The sequence below is a fragment of the Ictalurus furcatus genome, chromosome 27 (assembly GCF_023375685.1).
Source record: "Ictalurus furcatus strain D&B chromosome 27, Billie_1.0, whole genome shotgun sequence".
In the NCBI taxonomy this organism is placed as follows: Eukaryota; Metazoa; Chordata; class Actinopteri; order Siluriformes; family Ictaluridae; genus Ictalurus; species Ictalurus furcatus.
The window spans coordinates 14,264,734-14,285,905 of NC_071281.1; the positions used below are offsets into that span (position 1 = coordinate 14,264,734).

The window sequence follows — 21,172 nt, forward strand, 5'->3', positions numbered from 1 at the left end:
TGTGCAGTACTGTTCTGTGTGTAGCCTCAGATAAATGTTCTTGCAAGTGTTTGGCAATGAGACATACTAAACCTGAGCTCAAGGGAAATTTTCATGAAATTGGACGAGCGGTTGAATTTCGTAACGTTTTACATGAATGAAGTCGTAAAAAGGCGTACAAATGCTAACCCTGCTTCTAATCCTAGGCTTATTTCGTACAAATTGGGCTGTTATGAATTGTTACTTCATTGTCAGGATAGGCAATACCACTGATTTTCTTTTTGGACCGATACCATGTAATACCAAGACATATCCTGATATGAGTATTGAAACTTACCACTGTGAGAATTTGCAAACATGGATAATAAGAATTCGGAATCAAGTAAACTGATAATGTTCTCATTTATCTCTCAAGGTTCACTATGGTTAAAGAATGGTTATTTGACTTACCAGAGCCTTGCTGTCAGCTCAAACCAGTTTGGCCATTATCCACTGATCATTATCCACCTCTCTTTAGCAAGGTGTTTTCACCCGCTCATTGGATGTTTTTTGTTTCTCACACCATTCTGTGTACAACCTAGAGACTGTTGTGTTTGAAAGTCCCGAGAGATCAGCAGTTTCTGAAATTTCTCAAACCAGTGCATCTGGTGCCATCACTTTGGCCATTCCTTATCTTTTAGTCTTTCCCAGCTTTTACCCACTGAGGTGTGTTACATCACTTATGACATAAAAGATCATTGTGTACTGTACATATTGTTTAACAGTTTAGAAATCATTTGGTGTAAAGACTTACTTTAAATGATGTGTTGATGCAGAAACAGTCTTAGCTTCATCGTTTAGCAATGAAAAACATATATTTTGATTATTTTGGTTAACTTGTTAAATAAGACTATGCTGAGGTAATATATTTGTATTGATCTCTTGTTTAAGCTGGAAGTCGGTGGACCTATATACTGTACAGCAGACCATTCAACCAATCAGGGGTTATGTTATTCAGTTACGACACCAGTCCGAAATCTGGTTCAGGAAATGAAAATGGTGGGTCTGATGACATGATGAAGTAATAAACTTTTAAAGAGGGCTTGCAGATGGCCCATTTTCAGCTGTGTGACCCCTGCTTTGAGGTGAAGTTGGAACACACTGCAATGTTTCATTAGTTTATTTCTACAGCAATTATCATGCTTCTGGACATATGTACTTCTACAGTTCTGATGATCTGGAGCAGGTGTATTGGATTAGACTTGGAGGTGAATCATGTAGAAGGTACATTAACCAGAAACAGGGCAGATGACAACTGGTCAGCAATGTTACATGGTGCAATCTGTTGCCCTTCACACTGTTTTATTTATTTATTTTTACTTTTTTTTTTTTACTTGTCACATCTTTGTTTTGGTTCCTCTTTTGTATTTTCTTAACCTCTGTGGTTTGGCTAAGATTGAGCAAACATTTACATCCTAGTTCTCACTCCTGCACAGCTGGTCTGATATTACAAATCTTGGACAGACTTCCTGGAAACATTTTGTACTTTCTGAGTGGTTGATTTGGAATCGAGCTAAAGCAACGTGTCCTCTATTGTCCTTCAGGTCATGCTAGCTGTAATTGGGTTATGCTAGCAATGTTGTTCCAGATCATCTTGCATAATGCTATACTAGAAAGAATTTGACAGATTTTTGGCTCACAAGGGAGGCAAATCGTGATTGATGTTTGAACTTGAACGTGATTGAAGTTTGTGAATGCGGAAAAGCTTTGCTTGTACATCATCATATCCCAATGTTTACAGTAGGTGCCCTAGTTTGCGAGCATGTGTGACAGTCATATGCTTCTAAACTCCTCTTGTATACTCAATTCAGCTGCTGTTGATTGGAGGGATACTGGTGTGGGATTGATCAAAGAAACAGGCTTCACAAGGATGCATGGATTCAGAAAGACTGGGCAAAGAAATGTGGTCTGTGTTCAGATCAGTCATGCTTAGAGAAGTTAAATGAAAGATGAAATATAACAGAGGAGAAAAAAAATATCTTTGATCCTGAAACATCGAATTATACCAAGACGTATGTCACTTGGACTAAATATTTGTTAACGAACAGAGTTAAATTCAAATCTGTAACTGATTCTTGAGATAAAGGCCATGCCTGAAACCCCATGCCTGTTCTCCACTCATTAATCCAGCCCAAATTATCCTCTTTATCAGTTTTATGTCCACTTTCTAAAGACATAAAATTGACCATGTGTGTCTTCACTTGCAAATGGCAAATGGGACTGGATGGACATTGGCCTGCAATTTACTTTGTGAAGGCCAAAGCATATGTTTTTCCATTCATCGTGATTTTTTCAAGTTTGAAAAAGTCCTATCAGTACTTTCAGGTAGCACAGAAACTCTAGAGAAACTAGCACTCTTATCTCTGAAGTTCTTAAGAACAAAATGTATTGCCTAGTAAAAATGATTTAACTGATCACCGCTTTCCAGGCGTCTGTCCATTTATAAATTTAAGGTCTGCTTTTTCCTGGAGATTCAGACCTGACGATCAACAGTACAACTGTTTATGTTACATGAGCACTGTTCAGCCGTTCACTGTTTACATGTTGGCACTGTTTCTGAGCAAAGTGCTCATCGAATACGTGCCCCAATTCTTCAAGTGATGTGCAGCTTCTCCTTCCTTTTGTGAACAACACAGTGTCTGCTTTTAAAGAAACTCAACACTGTCCAAAACCAATGTGCAATTAATGAGGCAAACATGCATGACAGCAGCTAAATACTTGGCACCGTAACCCCACTCCATTGGCCAAAGTTCCCATTTGAGAGGGGAAATCGTGGTCCTCTTGTTCCCTCGTGGTTCTGTTCTCATCCCCGATTCCAGGTAATTTAAGGTCATTTCCAAGAATCATGGACACTGTGTCTACTCCTGCCAAGCACAGGAATGGAACAGGATGCTATTTCCTGAGTGGACAAGGAAATATATCTAAATCTGTCCACTTTCTCAGTTGCTGACCATTCAATAATTAGATTCCAAAATGAGAAAATTGACATGTAAAATAAACCTTACACACAACAATTCAGCTTAAACCAGCTGTAGAAACTATTTACTTTTTCTCCAAATCCGTATTTCTCAAAGTGGGGTACCCCCGGGGTCCCTCAAGCATAGATGTCGGGTCAGTGAAAAAATATATATTGTTGCAGGAAATTAAATCCACAATTATCAAAGTTATATTTCTTTTTGAGTTCTTATAGTTATTAATCTTTTACAGGTCACTTCAATTGAATGGGCTTAATCCAAACCTCAGCAACTCAAAAACATTTAAGCCTGCCAATAATGCCAATTTAGGGTTAATGTGTTCTGTTGTTGGAAAGTTCAGAGGGGGGAAAAAAGCTCGAGGGCTCTAATAAATAGCCAGAATATTACTGTATTCGTTTGGCCAATGAGCCTAATATGCTGAGGGGGTCTGGGGAATTTATTTTAGCGTTAATGGGGTCCCTGGTCCAAAAGCTTGTTCTTATACCATTAACCTCTTCCAGGAAGTAAAGATTTGGCTGTGGATTGGTCTGTGATGTGTGTGGGACTGTGTCACACCATCCCATCACTGATCATTTTCCTCTATTATACATACAATGTACAATGGATATAAAAAGTCTACACTCCCCTGTTAAAATGTTAAACAAAAGGAAAAAGAATGACACTAAAATAAACAATGTCAGATCTTTTCCCACCTTCAGTGTGAAATTGCAAAGTATACAAATGAAGTGAAAAACAATCAGAAACTTTTTTTTATTTTATTTTTTTTAGGGAAAAATTTTTGTTAATACAAGTTAATAAAAGTTATTGCTCATCTGTTTCACAAGGAAAGCATGACACTGCAAATGGATTTCTTTAAAAAGTCAAATTTAATACGATCTAAGAATGAACAAGCGGACAATTTCTTTCTTTCTTTTAATCGTTCTGTATAAAAATTCACAGTTTAAGTGATTCATAGAGAAACAGAAATAAATATTTTGATTTGTAGTAATAATGGTGACATGGAAAAATAACAAACCAAACAAACAGGGATATAAAACTGGATGTAAATAGGTGGGTCTGCTTGATCTGCTTAACAAAAATGTCATTATTTACAGGAGATTGGGACACTGTGACTCTGGATGGACATTATATTGCTTGTAGCTGGCTAAGTAAGCTGTAAATGAAGTTTCAGCATACCCCAAACAGTAGATGAAGTAGATAAATGAATTTGATGAACTGGAACTAGAACCATGAATGAATTTTGCACTCAGTAGCAGCAATGGTGTACTCTTTATGCACCTGAGGTTAAGAGTGTAGTGATGAACACTGTTGCTTCAATGCCATCTGAAGGATATTTTGTAAGCAAAATAAAGTCTATTACCTGTGGAGTAACCAAGGCAAGTACAGAAAATTGGAACGTGTATAAAACTGTACACATCTAGTGTTATCACATAGTGAAATTTAATATTACCAAAGAATTTTGGAGGGAATGGATCAGCTGATATTATGGGGAAACCAAATATTAATTTCTATTAAAATAGTTTTTAATAGTTACTCGTAAAGCAAACCCATTCAACAATCCCTTCAAAATGACAAGAGAAAAATGCATAATGCTTTATACATTATATAAAGCAGCACAAAAACAAATACACATATTGGCATTGGGTCACTATGACTTGATTACATCAGTGGTCCTCTAGCATCTTTTATATACATGGCACTACAACAGATTTACTCCATCCTGGTGATGTTATTGTTGTTGCTGATGATGTCATTGTTGTTGTCCTTGATGAGGTTCAGCTCATTCTGTTTCCTGAGTGCACGTGGTACCACCTTCTTCTTCATAAAGAGTTTTTGCAGAAACTTGTCACTGAGGCCCCGGGGGAAGTAGCTGCAGATGAAGTACATGAGGCCGACGCCAGGCCCGGCATAGTAGCGTACCTGAGGCTGTGGCGAGAGAAGTACCTTCACGATGGTGTTAACGACAGGGCTCAGGTCCTCGTTGGCTGATTTGGCAAAATTCTGGAAGAGGTCCTTGGTCTCCATGATGTAGTCTTCGCCATACTCTTCTAAAAGGCTTGGCGACAAGTTCTGAAGAAGGTGCTGATACTGTTTCTCCCAGTACTCGGTGTTACTGCTCTGTCCTAGGAACAATAAAAGGGATGCACTTTTACAAGTGGCAGCATCTTATTCCAGGTAAGAGCTGAAATCTTAACTCTATCCAAGATATAAAATATCCATGGTTTTTCAGTAGCACATTTAACACTCGTTTATAGCAATAATATATCTACCCACGCTTTTGTTCCAGTAAACCAGAACATCTTCTGACGTACTAGGTCATGCAAAAAAAAAAGGATTGGCTTCCAAGATTAGTGCCTATTCCAGAATAATGGGAAGAAGCTTGACTGAGAGATTAGAGATGAATGAATTGAGAGGAATGTAAACATGGCTCTGGGTACACTTTATCCTGCTGTTTATCTAGTAAAATCCTTTAACTGCTTTTGGCTGTGCAGCCTGTTAAATTAACAAGTGAACAAAGAAATTGAGCTAGAGATGGTTTCATTTAAAAGAGCTGAAACGGGGGTTTGTTTTAAGATGTTACACAAGCTATTAGTCCACCCAGAAGTTTTCAAGGGTCTTGAAAATAACACAAAGCTCCATTACATTCAGAAATCTATTGATTTTTGTATAACTTCAGCACTTTATGTCATGAAATAAGATCGTCTGTGAGTATTGACCCTTAGAGGCTAAGCCTTTTTCATTTCCCCCCACTGCTAAGCTTCTAAATTTGTAGCTCCAAAAGGTAGCTATACAAACCAAGTTTTTTCCCCCCTGTGCATCCTAAACTACTTAGATACATTATCATGTTATGTAATAGTAATCATTAGCATTATGCTTATAATAGCGTAGTAGATTCTACAATACTTTAATGTAACTAAAACAACAACAACAAAAAAACCCTCTCACTCATGGTCCTTTAATTGATGATCCAAGCTTTAGGGTGTAAGATGGAACATTTTTTCCTAAGAGCACATGTTCTGTTGATTATTCTACAGGTTTTCAAACACAGCATGTGATTCCCTACTGACAGCCATGATCAATACATTCTTAGAAAATTGCATTAATTGTATTTTAAGGATGCCTTTATGTGATCTTCAGTGGCAGTAGCGCCCCCCCACCATATACGTACATCAGCCATTCAACAAGTGTTAATCTTCATAAGGTCTGATTTCACAATTACATACATTTTAAATTCTTTTGAAATACTAATTAGCCGTTCATCAAATATTTAAAAAAATGTTTGTCAGATATAAGCTGACATCCCAGTGATTTGCTCTTCTGTCTGGAATTTTGGTCTAGTGGTCAAAAATGGGAATGGCAATAAGCACTAATAGAGGCCCATTGGGCAGGACTAGTGTTACCCCTTGCTTGCTTTATACGCATATTCACTGGAGGAGGTTCTCACTTTTTACCCCAAATAATGCTCCAATGGCCACCAAGATCTTGTTTCATAGCAAATCAGAATTAAATCTAATTTATTTACTCAAAAAAGGCAAAGTGTAAGTGTGGACGGTAGTGTCTATGATATACAGAACCGTCTCTATTGTAAGATATATATTGCAAAGATTGGGTAAAAGAAAGAGGCATTATGAAATGGATAATGTCTGTACATCAGAAATGCATGTGCACCACGTGCGTGTGATACTTATTTCCCCACGCAAATGCTGGAAAAGAATTTTCCAATGGGCAAATATTTTGGGCTAGTTTCAAGTCTTTTTTGTGGTTTTTGAGATGTAGAGCTGGAAATTTTGCTGAAACCTGGCAACCCTGGTTAACGATATTAACCAGGTGACAGAAACCACACCTGTTTGCTGTATCAAATACTGCTGAACAAAGGACCATTTAAAACCACTTAAAATAATCTGCTTGACTGTGCTTGACTGGATGACTTTATGTTGTGAGATCTCAACTGGTCATTACAGGTTACTCTAAATATTCACTAGCTAGTAGCCAGTAGCATGAATCAATCGTGATAGTCTTAACGTAATATTGTTTGAGGCCATCCACATTAATGTAGAGGACCCACTTCACAAAAATATTCCGAGCTCATGAACAAATGTGAATATTTTCTCACCTGTTTTAAAAGAAGAAGGTAATATCGTGGACACTTTGACCCCCCATGGCTCCAACTCGTGACGGAGCGTGTCAATGAAGAGGTTTAGTGCTGCCTTTGAGGCCCCATATGATGCCAGACATGGGAAGGGCTGTTCACCTGTGCATACACACACACATACGCACACGCACGCGCACACACACATACACAGAGTGAGTAAATGTACCCCAAGGAGTCAACTTGATTTATGTTTTTGGCCATTAAATCAATTATTAAAGCGATTTGCTTATTTTCCCCTTATTAGTACCACATGCACAAGATTTCATAAAACACACAATAAAAACACTTCAGTCCTTTGATTTACTGTCCAGCTTTTTATGGTGTACTTTTATTAGTGAACAGTTTTGCTGGTAAATGCGGATAAGCTGCAAAAAAAAAAATGAATGAGGTGCACGTAAAGAACAGATTAGCTTTCTCTCCAGGCTTAGTAGATGGAGTGCCTGTTTCAAAGACACCATGACAGCTGCTGATCCAGACAGCAAGAACGAATCAAAAAGACGGCACTGCGCCAGGACCGAACTATTCACAAGTGCAGGATGAGTATAGCTTGCTGGGGGTTAATTGCACATTGCGCTGCTTTATATATAAACATGTGGTTTTGCCTCTGGTGATGAGAAGTTTGTGTTTTAAACAGTGCCAGCTTAACCGTTCACAGGATCTGCAGAACCTTTGAAAACACAGCCCACCTGTGAGAAGGCTTACTGGAACATGGCAGGGAGACATTCACATGGTAGCGTCTGGTGTTCTTAAGTGCCAAAAAAAACGCCCCTACTCTGCCCCCACTGCCTAGTGATATACCTCTGATGGAGACATCTTTGTTTAACAGGGCTGGATGCCAGTTCTTCAGCCAGGACTCAGATAGCAGCATGCCAGGCCGTAGCTGGAATTGGCATGATGGCGGTAAACAAGATGCGATAAAAATCACTAGTGTGGAAGGAAGGAAAGCAACGCCACGACGCTCATGTTATCGGGTTCATCGGAGAGCGAGACAGGAGTTGTTCTCAGAGGAGGTAATCACTGAGCCCTCATCAGTCAGACACATCAGAGAGATAACAATCTGGGATTGAATGTCAACCTCTAGATCTATTTTTACTAGTTTTATGTTTAGACATTTTTGGACATTTAGAACTCCAGGTCTTTAAATGGGATAAGATAAAATCTTACATGAGTTTACGAAGTGTGTGTGTGTGTGTGCGCGCGCGCGTGTGTGTGTGTGTGTGTGTCCATTACAGATTTATCTAGCCTCCTTGTGGTTTTGTAATGGTTGGTAATGAGATTTAAAATTTCTATTTTATTTGGAAATGGTCTTTAAAGATTTAACAGGTAAACACTGACTCATTCCAGATGCACCTGATGGTCTTCTAATAGGATTTAAATGTGTGTGTGTGTGTGTGTGTGTGTGTGTGTGTGGCGTTTGCCTATCCTCCCCGTACTTCAGGGGTTTCCTCTGGATACTCTGGTTTCCTCGCCCAGGCCAAAGACATGCGTTGCAGCCTGATTGGTGTTTCCAAATTGTCCATAGTGTGTGAACAGGTATGTGAACGTGTGTGTGAGTGTGCCCTGCAATGGGCTGGGTGTTCCCTGCCTTATGTCCCGAGCTCCCTGAGATAGGCTCCAGACTCCCCGGCAACCCTGTGTAGGATAAGTGGTATGGATAATGGATGGATGGATGGATGGACCTAATGAAGCTGTGATATTCACATGTATACACACCTGCATTTCAGACTTTCTGGAGGAAAACAAGAAATCACTGGGTTATTTAGCTAGAACTATATGGAGTCCATTCTGTGCCAAAATTCTTAAATATTTTGATAGTGGAGGCTTACATTTTGTAATTTTGTAAGTATTCAGTTATATGAGAATTAAATCAAACCTAATTTGAAATCCTCACTTCCTTTTAGCTATAATTGGACTAACATAGCTAAACCCCGCCCCCTCTTTCAAGAAGCAATTACAATGCTTAAAAATGAGGCTCAGTTTTTGCTATCCACATTGTCTTATTTGCTGTTAACAAAAGTCTTGCACAACCAAGAACAATAGCACCACCAGTGGTCAAGTAAACATACACAGAATGGTATGAAGTGAGGCTGGGGCTGATTTCTTTCTAGCCCAGACTGCAGTATCAGTGTATCAGTGACAGTGGTGTCAGTATACATGGCATGATTCTGAACACTTGACTCACAAAATGGCATAATTTCCTCTCTTTTAATGAGCATGTTCATGTGTTTGTGCATGATAAGACCAGATGCTACAAGGCTAAATCATAATGGTCTCATAATAGTAATTGGAGTTACTCATAGGTCATAGAATGTTTTCAGCCCTCCTGTTGAATATCATGGCCAGCCTTTACAACTTTATCTCTTTTTTTTTGTTTTTTGGCATTTCATTTGTGAATTTTTGCACGTACATACATATTTTTTTCCTTCTCTATAAGGTAAAGTGAAAATACAACCAGAAGCTATTGTGTAATAGAAATATATCTTGTTAAAGCATGCATTTCATGTCCAGACTGGGAGTTCAGCTTGATTTTAGTGCTTGGTTTGTTTTAAACCAAACATTATGGCATGTAATAAAGTGCACATGTTGCTATGAGGATGTTTTTCTTCAGAAACACACAGTAAGATGCATATTTCTTCTTCTACAACTGCTACAACCCTGCTCATGTCACCACAATAGAAAAGAGAAAGCATCCTAAAGGGATGGAGTGTTATTTAGTTATGTTTTAGATATGACCATTTTTAGATGAATAATTAAGGAATTCATTTTGCTTGCAGGTTTTGTGAAACTCCATAAAACTGGTCAGATTGAATATTTCCTGGATCTGTAAGCACTTTAAAGACCATAAAAACTTCTATGAGGAAGTGAAATCAGATTTATGTGTGTGAATTGATATGTGTATGAGAATATATGTACCTGATGGACTGGAGATGGTCACTAGTCGGCCTTTGTTTTGTCTCAGCAGAGGGAGGAAGGTCTTGGTGACGTAGACGGTGCCGAAGAAATTCACTTCCATGCAGCCTCTGTAGTTTGACATGAGCGAGAGCTCGGCGTCTCCAAAGTTCACACACATTCCTGCATTGTTCACCAGCGCCCACAGGCCTACAAGATGACCAATGACACCAAACTACATTTCAAAACCTGTGACTGTGACATGACTAAAGATGAATTGGTGCAACTTATGGCTTATTAATAAGTTATTGTTATAAGAACAGTATGCATGTTCATGATAAGTGTAAGGGAGTGTATTAAAGGAGGTCAAAGGAGATGTGCTGATGTGCTGTTCTCTTCTACTCCTGTGAATTGCACTATGCTGAATATGTAGAGAATGAAATGAACAAGTGCCAGAAATTACACTTTGTCTTTCATTTTTGATTTTTTTTCATTCGTTTGCAGAACGTATTCAGCTGTGAAAGCCCAGCTGTTTTGTTTATAGGCTTGGCCTCGGGTCACCTTCTCCCCCACACACACACACTATCTCCTTGCACTAATTCTTCCTGCATGTCTGCTTTGACCGCAGTGTTTACAGACATCTGGATTGGTGAAGACTCGCATTCAAGCAATGGACAAAACAGAGAAATAAACACTGTATTATCTGTAGTTAATTAGCACTGGCGCAAATAAAGGACATGCCTAAATGTATTTGATGGCTTGTGTCTCTGGAAGGGGGTAAGCACATCACTGTGGAGCTCTGTATTGGTGATTTGTAGTGAACACTGGGAGTCTTTGTAATCACCCCAGAGCAGAGTTTTATGATGATATGTTTATCCAGAGCAGTAACACATTTATAGACCTTCTGAGAAAGCATAATAAAAAAGAATTGGCAAAAAAAAAAAAAAAAAAAGAGTTGGATTGAATATGTGTGGCGTGCTGTTATAGAAAGATAACACATAACTGAATGAATTAAAAAAAAGCAGTTTTATTCCTTTTATTACACAGCGTTAGCAGTTTAGTAGTGAACGTTAAGTTTTTCAACCATATATCATTTTTATGTTGTGGAACATGGACGGCGAACAAGCTTCACCAGCCACTGTCTTTCTCTGTTTTGTACAGAGTAATGATCCAGAGAACCTGGAAAGCACACAGCCACCAGTTTTTCCTTCAATCGCTCACCTATTTATATCAACAGCCACTTATTAGGGATGTGCAGTGCATAAAATCAAGGTCACCAGCTTCAGTTAATATCCATGACGGGAAAAAATGTGATCTTAGTGACTTTGACCATGGCATGGTTGTTGGTGCCAGATGGGCTGGGTTAAGGATTTCAGAAAGTGCTGATCTCCTGGAATTTTCATACACTATGTCTCTAAAGTTTACACAGAATGGTGCGAAAAACAACAACAAGCACAACAAAAAAATTGTGAGTGGCAGTTCTGCAGGTAGAAACACCTAACTGATAAGACAGTTCAGAGACTTATTCGAGCTGACAGGAAGGCTGAAGTTACTCAGTCACTCTTTATAACCACGGTGAGCAGAAAAGCATCTCGAAATGCACAATATGTCAAAATAGTTAAGATATATTATAATAGATTGGAAAAAGACTAAGCGATGTTTTTCTTATCTTTAGCTGTCTATTTTATATAACTGCTTTATCCTGGTCAGGGTTGTGGTGAAACTGGACCTTTCCTAGGAGCAAGGAGGGAGAATTCAACTCGGATGGGATGCAAGGCATCATGCACACACACACACACACTCTACCGACCTGCATGTTTTCGGACTAGCATAAGAAAATTCCCCAGAAAAGCACCCGTATCACTATATTCTTACTCAATTTACTCATCACTCAGACCGGAAAGTGCTTTAAGGACACACGCAAATGTTGTTCAAAGGACATGCACCCTCTTGTAGCAAAAAAAAAAAAGAAGAAGTGTTATGGGAGATGAACAAACCTCTCATACACTATATATACATTGTGTAAGAGTGTGGATTCCACTCCAAGATCACAAGAGGGCACATGTCCTTCGTCATAATATGATATGGTTCCTTGTTTTCTCTTATAACCGGATACGACACGTTTCTGCTGAATTTTCCGTGAACATCTATCATTTACAAATGACATGCAGTCTGAAATAGGGGAAAGAAGTACATGTAGGCTGTTGGACTCTTATGCTGGAAATATGAAACCTCTTTTCCGTATGTTTGGCTTGTTAGGCAGCTTGCACTTCGCTTGAGTTTGAAAATAAAGTGTGCAGTTGATACGCTGCCAAGTCATACATATGGCTCAGCAAGAAGGATATGCATTATTGAGCGTCAATGACTGACTTTTTCCAAACTCGACGATTACCAAGATGTAAATGCACCCACACTCTGTTTTACCTCAAACGACTCCTGAAATGTAAACAATAGTAGAGGAAGTCATCCAAAGCGAGTAAATTTGTACTTGCCTTAAAAAGGTCATTGCTACTCTACGGTGTGTGTTCAAAGTTTTATTTATAACTCGCTGTTCCTGCCAAGAAATGAGAGGGAACGGAGAGAAAAAGAAACCAAGAGGATGACATTTCTGCAAGAAGGTGTTAAAGGGAACGTCCACCCGGAAACATATTGAAATATTTCGGATGTGTTTAGTGGTTCCGGTGCTAATTTGTTCTGTGATTTGTTGCTGTATTTCGGTTTATTCCTGTGAGAAATGAGCACTAGAGAAATTGCAGATAGAGCAAGAGCTCCTTTACACGCTCACCAATGTTAATCCCCATATTAATCGCAAAGTAGAAGCAGAAGTAACGTGAACTTTGGAACAAACATTGAACTCAACGTTTCAGAATGCAATCCAAGCTATATAATGCAATAGCTAGTTTGTAGATTGACAAGATGGCGAGTGTGATGATGTTGATGGTAGTACCAGCAGGAAAGTTGTGAGAAGGTAAGATAGCTGGACAAAATAAAGACTAAAAGACTCAAGTGCTGCTGCATTGCTGCATCTTTAGGTAGAACAGGCACCAGTACCAACAAATGGAATTATGGGTAATACATAGTGCATGTGCATAGGTACTGTATCAAGTGTTGCACTTGCGTGAACTCTCACCTTTCATGCCCAGCTTGTCCTTGGTGTTGAGCAGAGCCTGTTGAACCTGCTGTGGCTGAGTGATGTCCACCTGAAGCAAGGTCAAGCGAGGAGAACAGCTACTCTTCAGACGCTTCGCCCCATCACCGTCTGCGTCCAATACCGTTGCAAACACCTGGAACCCCATAGCATCAAGACGCCTTGCTGTAGCATGCCCAAACCCTGTGTCACACCCTTCAGATGGAGAAAGAGAAAGTGTTAGGCTCAGCTGAATGAGCACGAGTTAGGCTAATCAACCTCACCAGTACACCAGTGCACAATACTATATAATATGGAAACTGTCAATACTCTATATAACACCAACCAACTTCTTCTTCCTACTCCTACTCCTACTATTATTATTATTATTATTATTATTATTATTACTTATAACAAGTAGCTGATTGGATGTTAAAGGTTTTACTCTACTTTCTTTAAATGTGACATTTACTTTCACTCGATGATGTTGCTATTAGCTTGGGAGGTACAAGGAGAAGATGGAAAAACATGACTAATAACATCTTTTCTTTTTTGTGATGGCATCATGCAAATCCTTCACACGACATCCCTGTGATCATCAAGTCAAGCTCGTAAATAATCTTTTGAAAGTCATGCCCGCCCACACACACACACACACTCATAGTGTGTGACACCGGTCACACGCTGACAATAAGTATATTATAACACATTGATGACAAACCAAACACCTCATTGCTATAAGTGGATAAATGTGTAAACCCCGCTGGACTTTTAACCTCATCAGACAGATTAGAGCGGAAGATAGACAAACAAACAAGGAAGAAAATTCCCACCTGGTCTGACCTCTGATCTTTTCTCTGTTTGCTCCATGACCACCGCTTTATAAATACAATATATCGATTTTTATCATAAGTTCTCTGCATGAGATTACGGAATATGCAATAAAAAGGCTGTAAGCTAGTGCTGTGTTCATCCATAAATTTGGATTTTACAACACGTTACACCAGGCCATCACCTTTCCTCTGGAGTTGCAGTGTATGTGTTCGTGTGTAAAAGTGCTAAATACTATACACACACACACTGCAGCTGTTATCATAAAATCACACACATGATTTCAGACACACGTTCATCTCGAGGCTTTCTGAGGACACGGTTCAATCTGGCAGCTCTTTCACTCGAGCATTCCAGTCCCTACCGTATCGAGTAAATCTACACACCATTTCTTTAGATGTGTTCCAAGGCTGTGTGTGTGTGTGTGTGTGTGTGTGTGTGTGTGTGTGTGTGTGTTTATACTGGGAGTAGAACAGGTATGCCACAAAGATTAACCACCTCAATGTTGCTACTGTTCCACATCTAACGTTCAGTGTTGGATTAATGAGTAATGACAATTGATTTATTTCTCGAAACTAAGGAGAGAAAAAAAAAAGTTGGATGTTTCTGGTTGATCCTTTGTTCTCTTTGTTGCATATATATACACTGAACTGCAACCTTTATCACTAGCCATGGATTCTGGCAATTTGCAATAACTTAAGTTTAATAAGTAAACAATGAAACACTTGAGGGGTGTGCTTATCGGAAAATAATCGACGACTGGGTGGAGTTACTGTCACCACCCTGAATTGAACTATTTTCCAAAACCGTCACGTCACATCACGTTACACTGTTTTATTCCCATAATATGACAGCAATATGCCTGTTTTGGATGGACTTTTATAATTACTTAAATGAATGACGATGTTAAGTTTATAGTTAACGATGTTAAGTTTATAGTTAAAACGTAATGTTGTGGAACGTCCCCTGTCTTAAAGACTTTATTGAGGTGGAATATTGTGCTGTTATAAAGCACTGACACTGGAGACTCCTTCCATAAATGTCATCCATAATGTTAATGTCATATTTCTTTGTTGAACTAAACAAATATGTTCTGTTTATTTAGGTTTCAGTTAAGCCCCTGTGTCAGTTATTACTATAGAAATGATAACAGTAGTAGCTCAGGTTTTGCACAAATGTTACTAAATATTGGAAATGACCTCAAATCCATTTTGCAGTGAGAAGTATGGAAGCCTGTTTCAGTGACAGAGAAAAACCTAAACAAATAATAATAAAAAAGGGTAATTGCAACTTTATATCTCGCAATTCTGACTTTATTTCTTCTTTCACAATCGCAGGAAATAAAGGCAGAATTGCGTGACATAAAGTCAAAATTGTGAGAAATAAAATCGCAATTCGGAGATATAAAGTTCCAATTACCGTAATTTTTTTTTTTTTTTTTGCTCTGTGGTGGAAATGGGCTTCCCTAGAGAAGAAAGCTCAAATGTATCCGACAAGGCTTAAAAATCTTCCTGCGATTGCTATGAAATATGTAAAAACAAACAAAACAAAACAAAACAAAACAAAAAACTAATTTGAATGAATAGGCCAGATAGCTAGATAACATTCATTCATTCATTCATTCATTCATTCATTCATTCCTGCTTTATCCTGGTCAGGGTGATGGTGGGTGTGGAGCTTATTCCAAACCATTCTGGTGGTTTGGATTTCAATCAAAATTGTACATGTTCATCCCCCTACATCCAATACTGGCAGCATTTAGCTTTAAGCGTTCTGTTAAAGCTATAATCAATCAGTCATTTTTATTTCCAAACTAATGGGTTTATTTGCCCCTCCTCTCAGTATTTTCTCCAAAACCTTGCCGCCAAAACACACACACACACACACACACACACACACACACATTACCAGGATAAAATGCCCAAACACTACTGCAGGATGGGGAAATTTCAGATGTGTCAGGCAACATGACGGCCAAGAAATTTTATCCTATGAGAAAATATTTTAGATTTGACCGAAAAGTGTCCAGACATAAAATCACTTATGGCTCCTTTAAGGTTGATGAATAAATGAATGCTACATATTTGTGAATCTTCTCATCTCATCTCACATCATTTTTGCTTGATCCGTCTTTATATCTGTTTACTTTGTTGTGTAGGTGACTGCAGTATTGTGGTGACCTACAGCCACGGGTGTGTCTGGGGCAGTGGTTGCTCAGAGGTTAAAGTTCTGGGCTACTGACCCCAAGCTGGTAAAGTTCAAATCCAAATACCAATCTAATACTGTAGATCCCTTAACACTACGATCAAATGTAAGTCACTTTGGATGAACAGGTCAGCCAAATTGTATAACGTGTAGAAAGATGGATGATGTGAAAGCGGTATTTATATTTCAGGAAAACGGTTCAGTGTATCGCTGGACTTGGACATGAACTGCGTTCTGGAGCTTGTCCAGGGACATTGAGTAAAGGAAAGGCATGCCAAAACTCTGAAGGAGTAGCAGCTATGCACATACACACACACACACGCTCACACTCACAAACATCTCATCTCATCGTTTTCACACTCACGCTCTCTCTCTCCTCTCAGTTGATATGTATTTGTTGCAAATTGTTCATTTGCTACCATGTTATTCTCAGTGTACACTGAAACACTATCAGAGCAGCACAAGCTTCAACAAGAGGATTGGCACTGAACAGCTCGCACTTATGCAACAGAATTATAGTAGTCCAATTAGTCATAGTGTTGAGGGTTCCAGTACACCTACACCAATAAAAAGAAAAAAAAAGAAATGCTGCACTGAATTTATTTAATTAAATAAGTACCATGGGCGTAGCTAAAGAGTGCCCAAAGCGTCAGGTGTGCTTTACCCATGTAAGACATTATTATTATAATTATTATTATTACAACTACTATGACAACTACCAGTGCCATATCATGCAGAACTGAACTACTTTGTCCATTTTCTTACAATAGGCTAGTTCGGATACCAACAGAACACCCACTACAAATTAAAACAGAACGTCACGTTAAATATGTCAACGATATTCATTTTTTTGGAGGCGCAACACTGGATTTCTTCAGTTTGTTATTAGCTACTCTTAGCTAATGCTATTAAGATTGTAACGCTAGGATACTTCGTACGATGTGTAGCGTCTTCTTAAGATGTTATGTTAGCTATGACGACGACAAACAAATGTTGCTTCAGCAGAAAGGGAGGTCGGATGCTTAAAATATGATAAAAGGTAAGATCAACAAGAGAAAGAGAGATATGAAGGTCATGGCGAATTCATGTCCCTAGATGGCGTTGGCTGAACGTGCGGGTAATTCGACGCGCACTCGATTCAACCAGCTGTGGTACTTCGTCTTTGTGGAATGTTAGTTCTATTCAGCGTCTGCTTCAATAAGAGGTCTACCTTTAATTAATCAACGAATTTATTTATTTATTTAAAATTTCCAGAAGTGGTGGGTGTCGAAGTCAGGAGGCCACACATGTTGTGTGTATAAACCCTTCCGCAGTGAAGGGTTTATATACAAGTGCATTGAATCTACTGTCTTCATTTGTGTCCATGCTAAAATTAAATGATTACATTGTAGGTGTCAAATCAGCAGTGGGGATTTTGCTGGGAATGACTCCGTCCAGCGCAGCAGTTTGTGTGCCAAGTCTTGGCAGCTTGCTTGCTTGCTTGTGTGTGTGCGCATGTGTGTGTGTGTGTGTCTGCTAAGAAATGTGCAACATGTATATGCAATGAGTAGGTGCACTGCACATGTAAGCATATTTGGCTTAGAATCCAGGAACAAAGTATACCTTCCTACACTGAACATAAAATCAAGCAGAAACGAAGAAGAAGAAAAAAAAAGCTGTATAAAAAGCAGGGATTTGGTTTTGTTGCCATGCCAGTAGACAGCCTTTTGGGGATTTAAGGAACCCAAATGAGATCCTGATCCTAAACCAGGGCTATAATCTCCTTTAAATGATCTCAGTCTCAAACAGTTTTATTAGATTAACAAAATGATGGAAAAGCTATCAAACAAGAACTGGGATAATATTTGTTTTGGTTATATACGCTTGATACAGTTGTTTTGGCTCCACAATGTAGGTCACAACTCGTTCTCCATCACTGTGTGACGCCCTGCCTTCTCATAGTGTAGCCTGATTTACCTACAGAGGAAAAGTAGAAGCAAAGTTCAAAGCTTCATTCAGCGTGTATGTGTGACTCAGGAAGCAAGGAGGAGATAAGCAGCAGAATGAGGCTGGAAAAACAAACACATTTCTATGCTGGCACAGACAGAGTAACCTACATTTTCCTAGTGCATCAAGTGCAAAATTGAGCATTTGTTTCTCGGGGTGTAACAGCAGACCTGGGCTGTATACCAGGGGACTGCGAGTGCCAGGTGGCACTAACTTGTATTCTTGACGGTGGTCTACGTGTCACCTCAAAGCAGAGAGTCACTGCTCCCAGGAGCAAACTCGATTACGTACAAATAAAAGCATTAATTTCCTGGAACTTTGATTCGGTCTATACAAGGTGATGGTTCAGAACAGTTAATAATAGTTGTGTAAAAAAAAAAAAAAAAAAAAAAAAAGTTTTGCTCAGCTCTCATGGGACTTTATGGTGCATTTAGTTTACTTAGGTAACCTTATCGTTATGTTAGACAAAGAGCTGAATTGAACCCCCCCCACACACACACACACATACTCCAATGCCAAATTAGTCATGAGCTTTCTGAAGCTTAGTGTTTGGATGAAATATGCAGAGAAACGTTCTGGATTCTGTGAACCAAAGGATTTCCCAAACATCCCCAAGTGTAATTACACAACCTGAGAAACCTGATATGTGTTATAATAATCTCTTCCAGCAGCCAACTCCAACCAACTGAGTCATATGGACTTTGCAAAGATACTGACAGTGCTGACGTTATGATATAATTCAATGAGACAAGGACATGCTTACAAGTATTAATGGCGAAGAAAAACACACCTGCGGTGTGCAAACCTGAGATTCCGTTTGCACACACTGTGTTAAGGACAACATTAGACTGACCGTCACCGTGTGCACAGCAAATTCCTTTTTCAGATGAGCTTAAATGAACTCTGAACAATTGCAGTGGGATGGGTGTGTGTGTGTGTGTGTGTGTGGGGGGGTGGTACTCTTTGTCCATACTGACTCGTGTTCAATCACACTGATCATTTGTCTTCACTGAAGCACACAGTGGGTGTTTGATGAGCACTTTTAAAAGTGTTTTTTAGGCCATATATAATCTAATCTAATCTGATCTAATCAAATGTGATCTAATCTGAGCCCTTTGTATGTTAATGGAACATTGTAACTCGGTTTCGTATTATTTATAGAGAATTCATTCATTAGATATTTGAAATATACCACTTTCATTGTGGTTTTTTTAAAAAAAAACAAACAAAAAAAACAAACAAACAAAAAAAAAGCCCTGGAGTTTCATGCATGAAAATGGTTTGGCATCAGATTTGTGAGAAGGATGTTTAAAATAGATAGAGATTTAATAAATAATAATAATAATAATAATAAAAACAACTACTACTACTAATACTAATAATGCCTTTTTAATACTCATGATCACTCAAGTGAGATTTATGTGATACATGTGCTGTGTTAGTTTTTTCCTCACACATTCATGGTACTTACCTGTGATGAGAACGGCTTTGCCTTCGACAGGCAGGACCGGTGCCGGGGCAGCCCACAGCGAGTAGAGCCAACAGGTGGCACAGAAGATGGCGAGTGCCAGCACAGCGGGCATGCACATAGCACAAAGCCTCTCCACCAGCAACATGGCACCCAGCCATGCCACGAGCGAGGGCACGGCACTGACATGAGATGCCAGGAACTTCTTCACTGTGCCTCCAAGGAACACAGACATCACTCCCATGTAAATCCAGAAGGACAGGGCATAGTCGTCCATTGTACACTATTTCTATGTCTCTATCTCTCTATTTCTTTTTTCCTTTTCTTTTTCTCTTTTGTTTCTGCTTCCCAACTTGCCCTGTGTTTCTTCTAGCTCTGTCTTCTTCCCTCTCTATCTCTCACTCTCTTTATTTATCTCTTATAGAAGTGTGCACCCACGTGCTTGCTTGCTCTTGCAGCTCCTTTCACCTACACTCAATCTCTTACACACACACACACACACACACACACACACACACTCACACACACCACAGACACGCACACACAGGAGCATGCACGCTGACTTTACACACTCTGCAACACCGAGTCAGGCTGGGGAATTGGCTGTGCAGAGTGTGTGCATATATATACACATCCCCACAGGGGCAGGGAGGGGCTACTCGGAGACGGATCTAATCAGAGCACAATGGCCAAAGTTTTATTACACTTATTATTACCCCCCCCCCCGCACACACACACACTTCTCAGGGGTATCTTCCTCACTCTCCCCCACTCTATCTCTCTCTTGAGCTCCCTCCCTCTCTCTCTCTCTCTCTCTCTCTCTCTCTCACACACACACACACAAACACACACACACACAGAGACTCTTCTTTTCTTTCTTTCAAAGAAAGCATGTCCTCTCCTAGCTTTTCTTGTACCGCTTTTCCCTCTTGCTTGGTGCCAGATTGCGTCAAGGCTATCATGTGTAAAAAGGAGAAAATGGAAAGTGTGTTTGTGTGTGTGTGTGTGTGTTTGGGGCAGGGGTGGGTGTATGGGGGAATATTGTGTTACATAAGCTACTGTTTCTTTGAAAATGAACTTATCTGACTCTTAATAAAGGCTCCTAATGTTCAGCTGGAGTGTGTGATAAGCAGGTGTCACTAAGTGGTGGGTTTCTACATGTTCCTTAGTATTTAGCACTCCGCCTCATATTACTAAAGATATGGTAATTACGTCCTATCTCTCTCTCTCTCTCTCTCTCTCTCTCTCTCTCTCTCTCCGGCATCAGAAAAGGAGAAAACAAAATTAAAAGAAGAAAAAAGGATGAGTTTCACAGTTACAGATGGATTACAGTGTGTATCAGCATCAGTTTTTTTTTTATATATTTTTTTTTTGTCTCCACTATAAATCTGATCATTTTTTTCTGCTACATGAACCATGTAGTTAATATTTGTGTAGTCAAACAAACAAAACATGCAATTATTATGTAACTACTCTATATGGGTTACAGTAGCACATCTTGAATACACTTCAGTTGGATT

At 39.2% G+C, this 21,172-nt stretch overlaps 1 protein-coding gene across 1 annotated transcript; it reads right to left on the reverse strand.

Annotated features, from left to right (window-relative positions):
* Window positions 1-3,707: 3,707 nt before the first annotated feature.
* On the reverse strand, window positions 3,708-20,275 carry hsd11b2 (hydroxysteroid (11-beta) dehydrogenase 2). Its single transcript, XM_053617118.1, has 5 exons — window positions 19,656-20,275; window positions 13,166-13,378; window positions 10,060-10,245; window positions 7,108-7,245; window positions 3,708-5,116 (listed from the first exon to the last, which is right to left on the reverse strand). Exons 1-5 carry the CDS (start codon window positions 19,927-19,929, stop codon window positions 4,704-4,706), a joined length of 1,224 nt encoding a protein of 407 aa, XP_053473093.1. The 5' UTR covers window positions 19,930-20,275; the 3' UTR covers window positions 3,708-4,703.
* Between the last annotated feature and the right edge of the window lie 897 nt (window positions 20,276-21,172).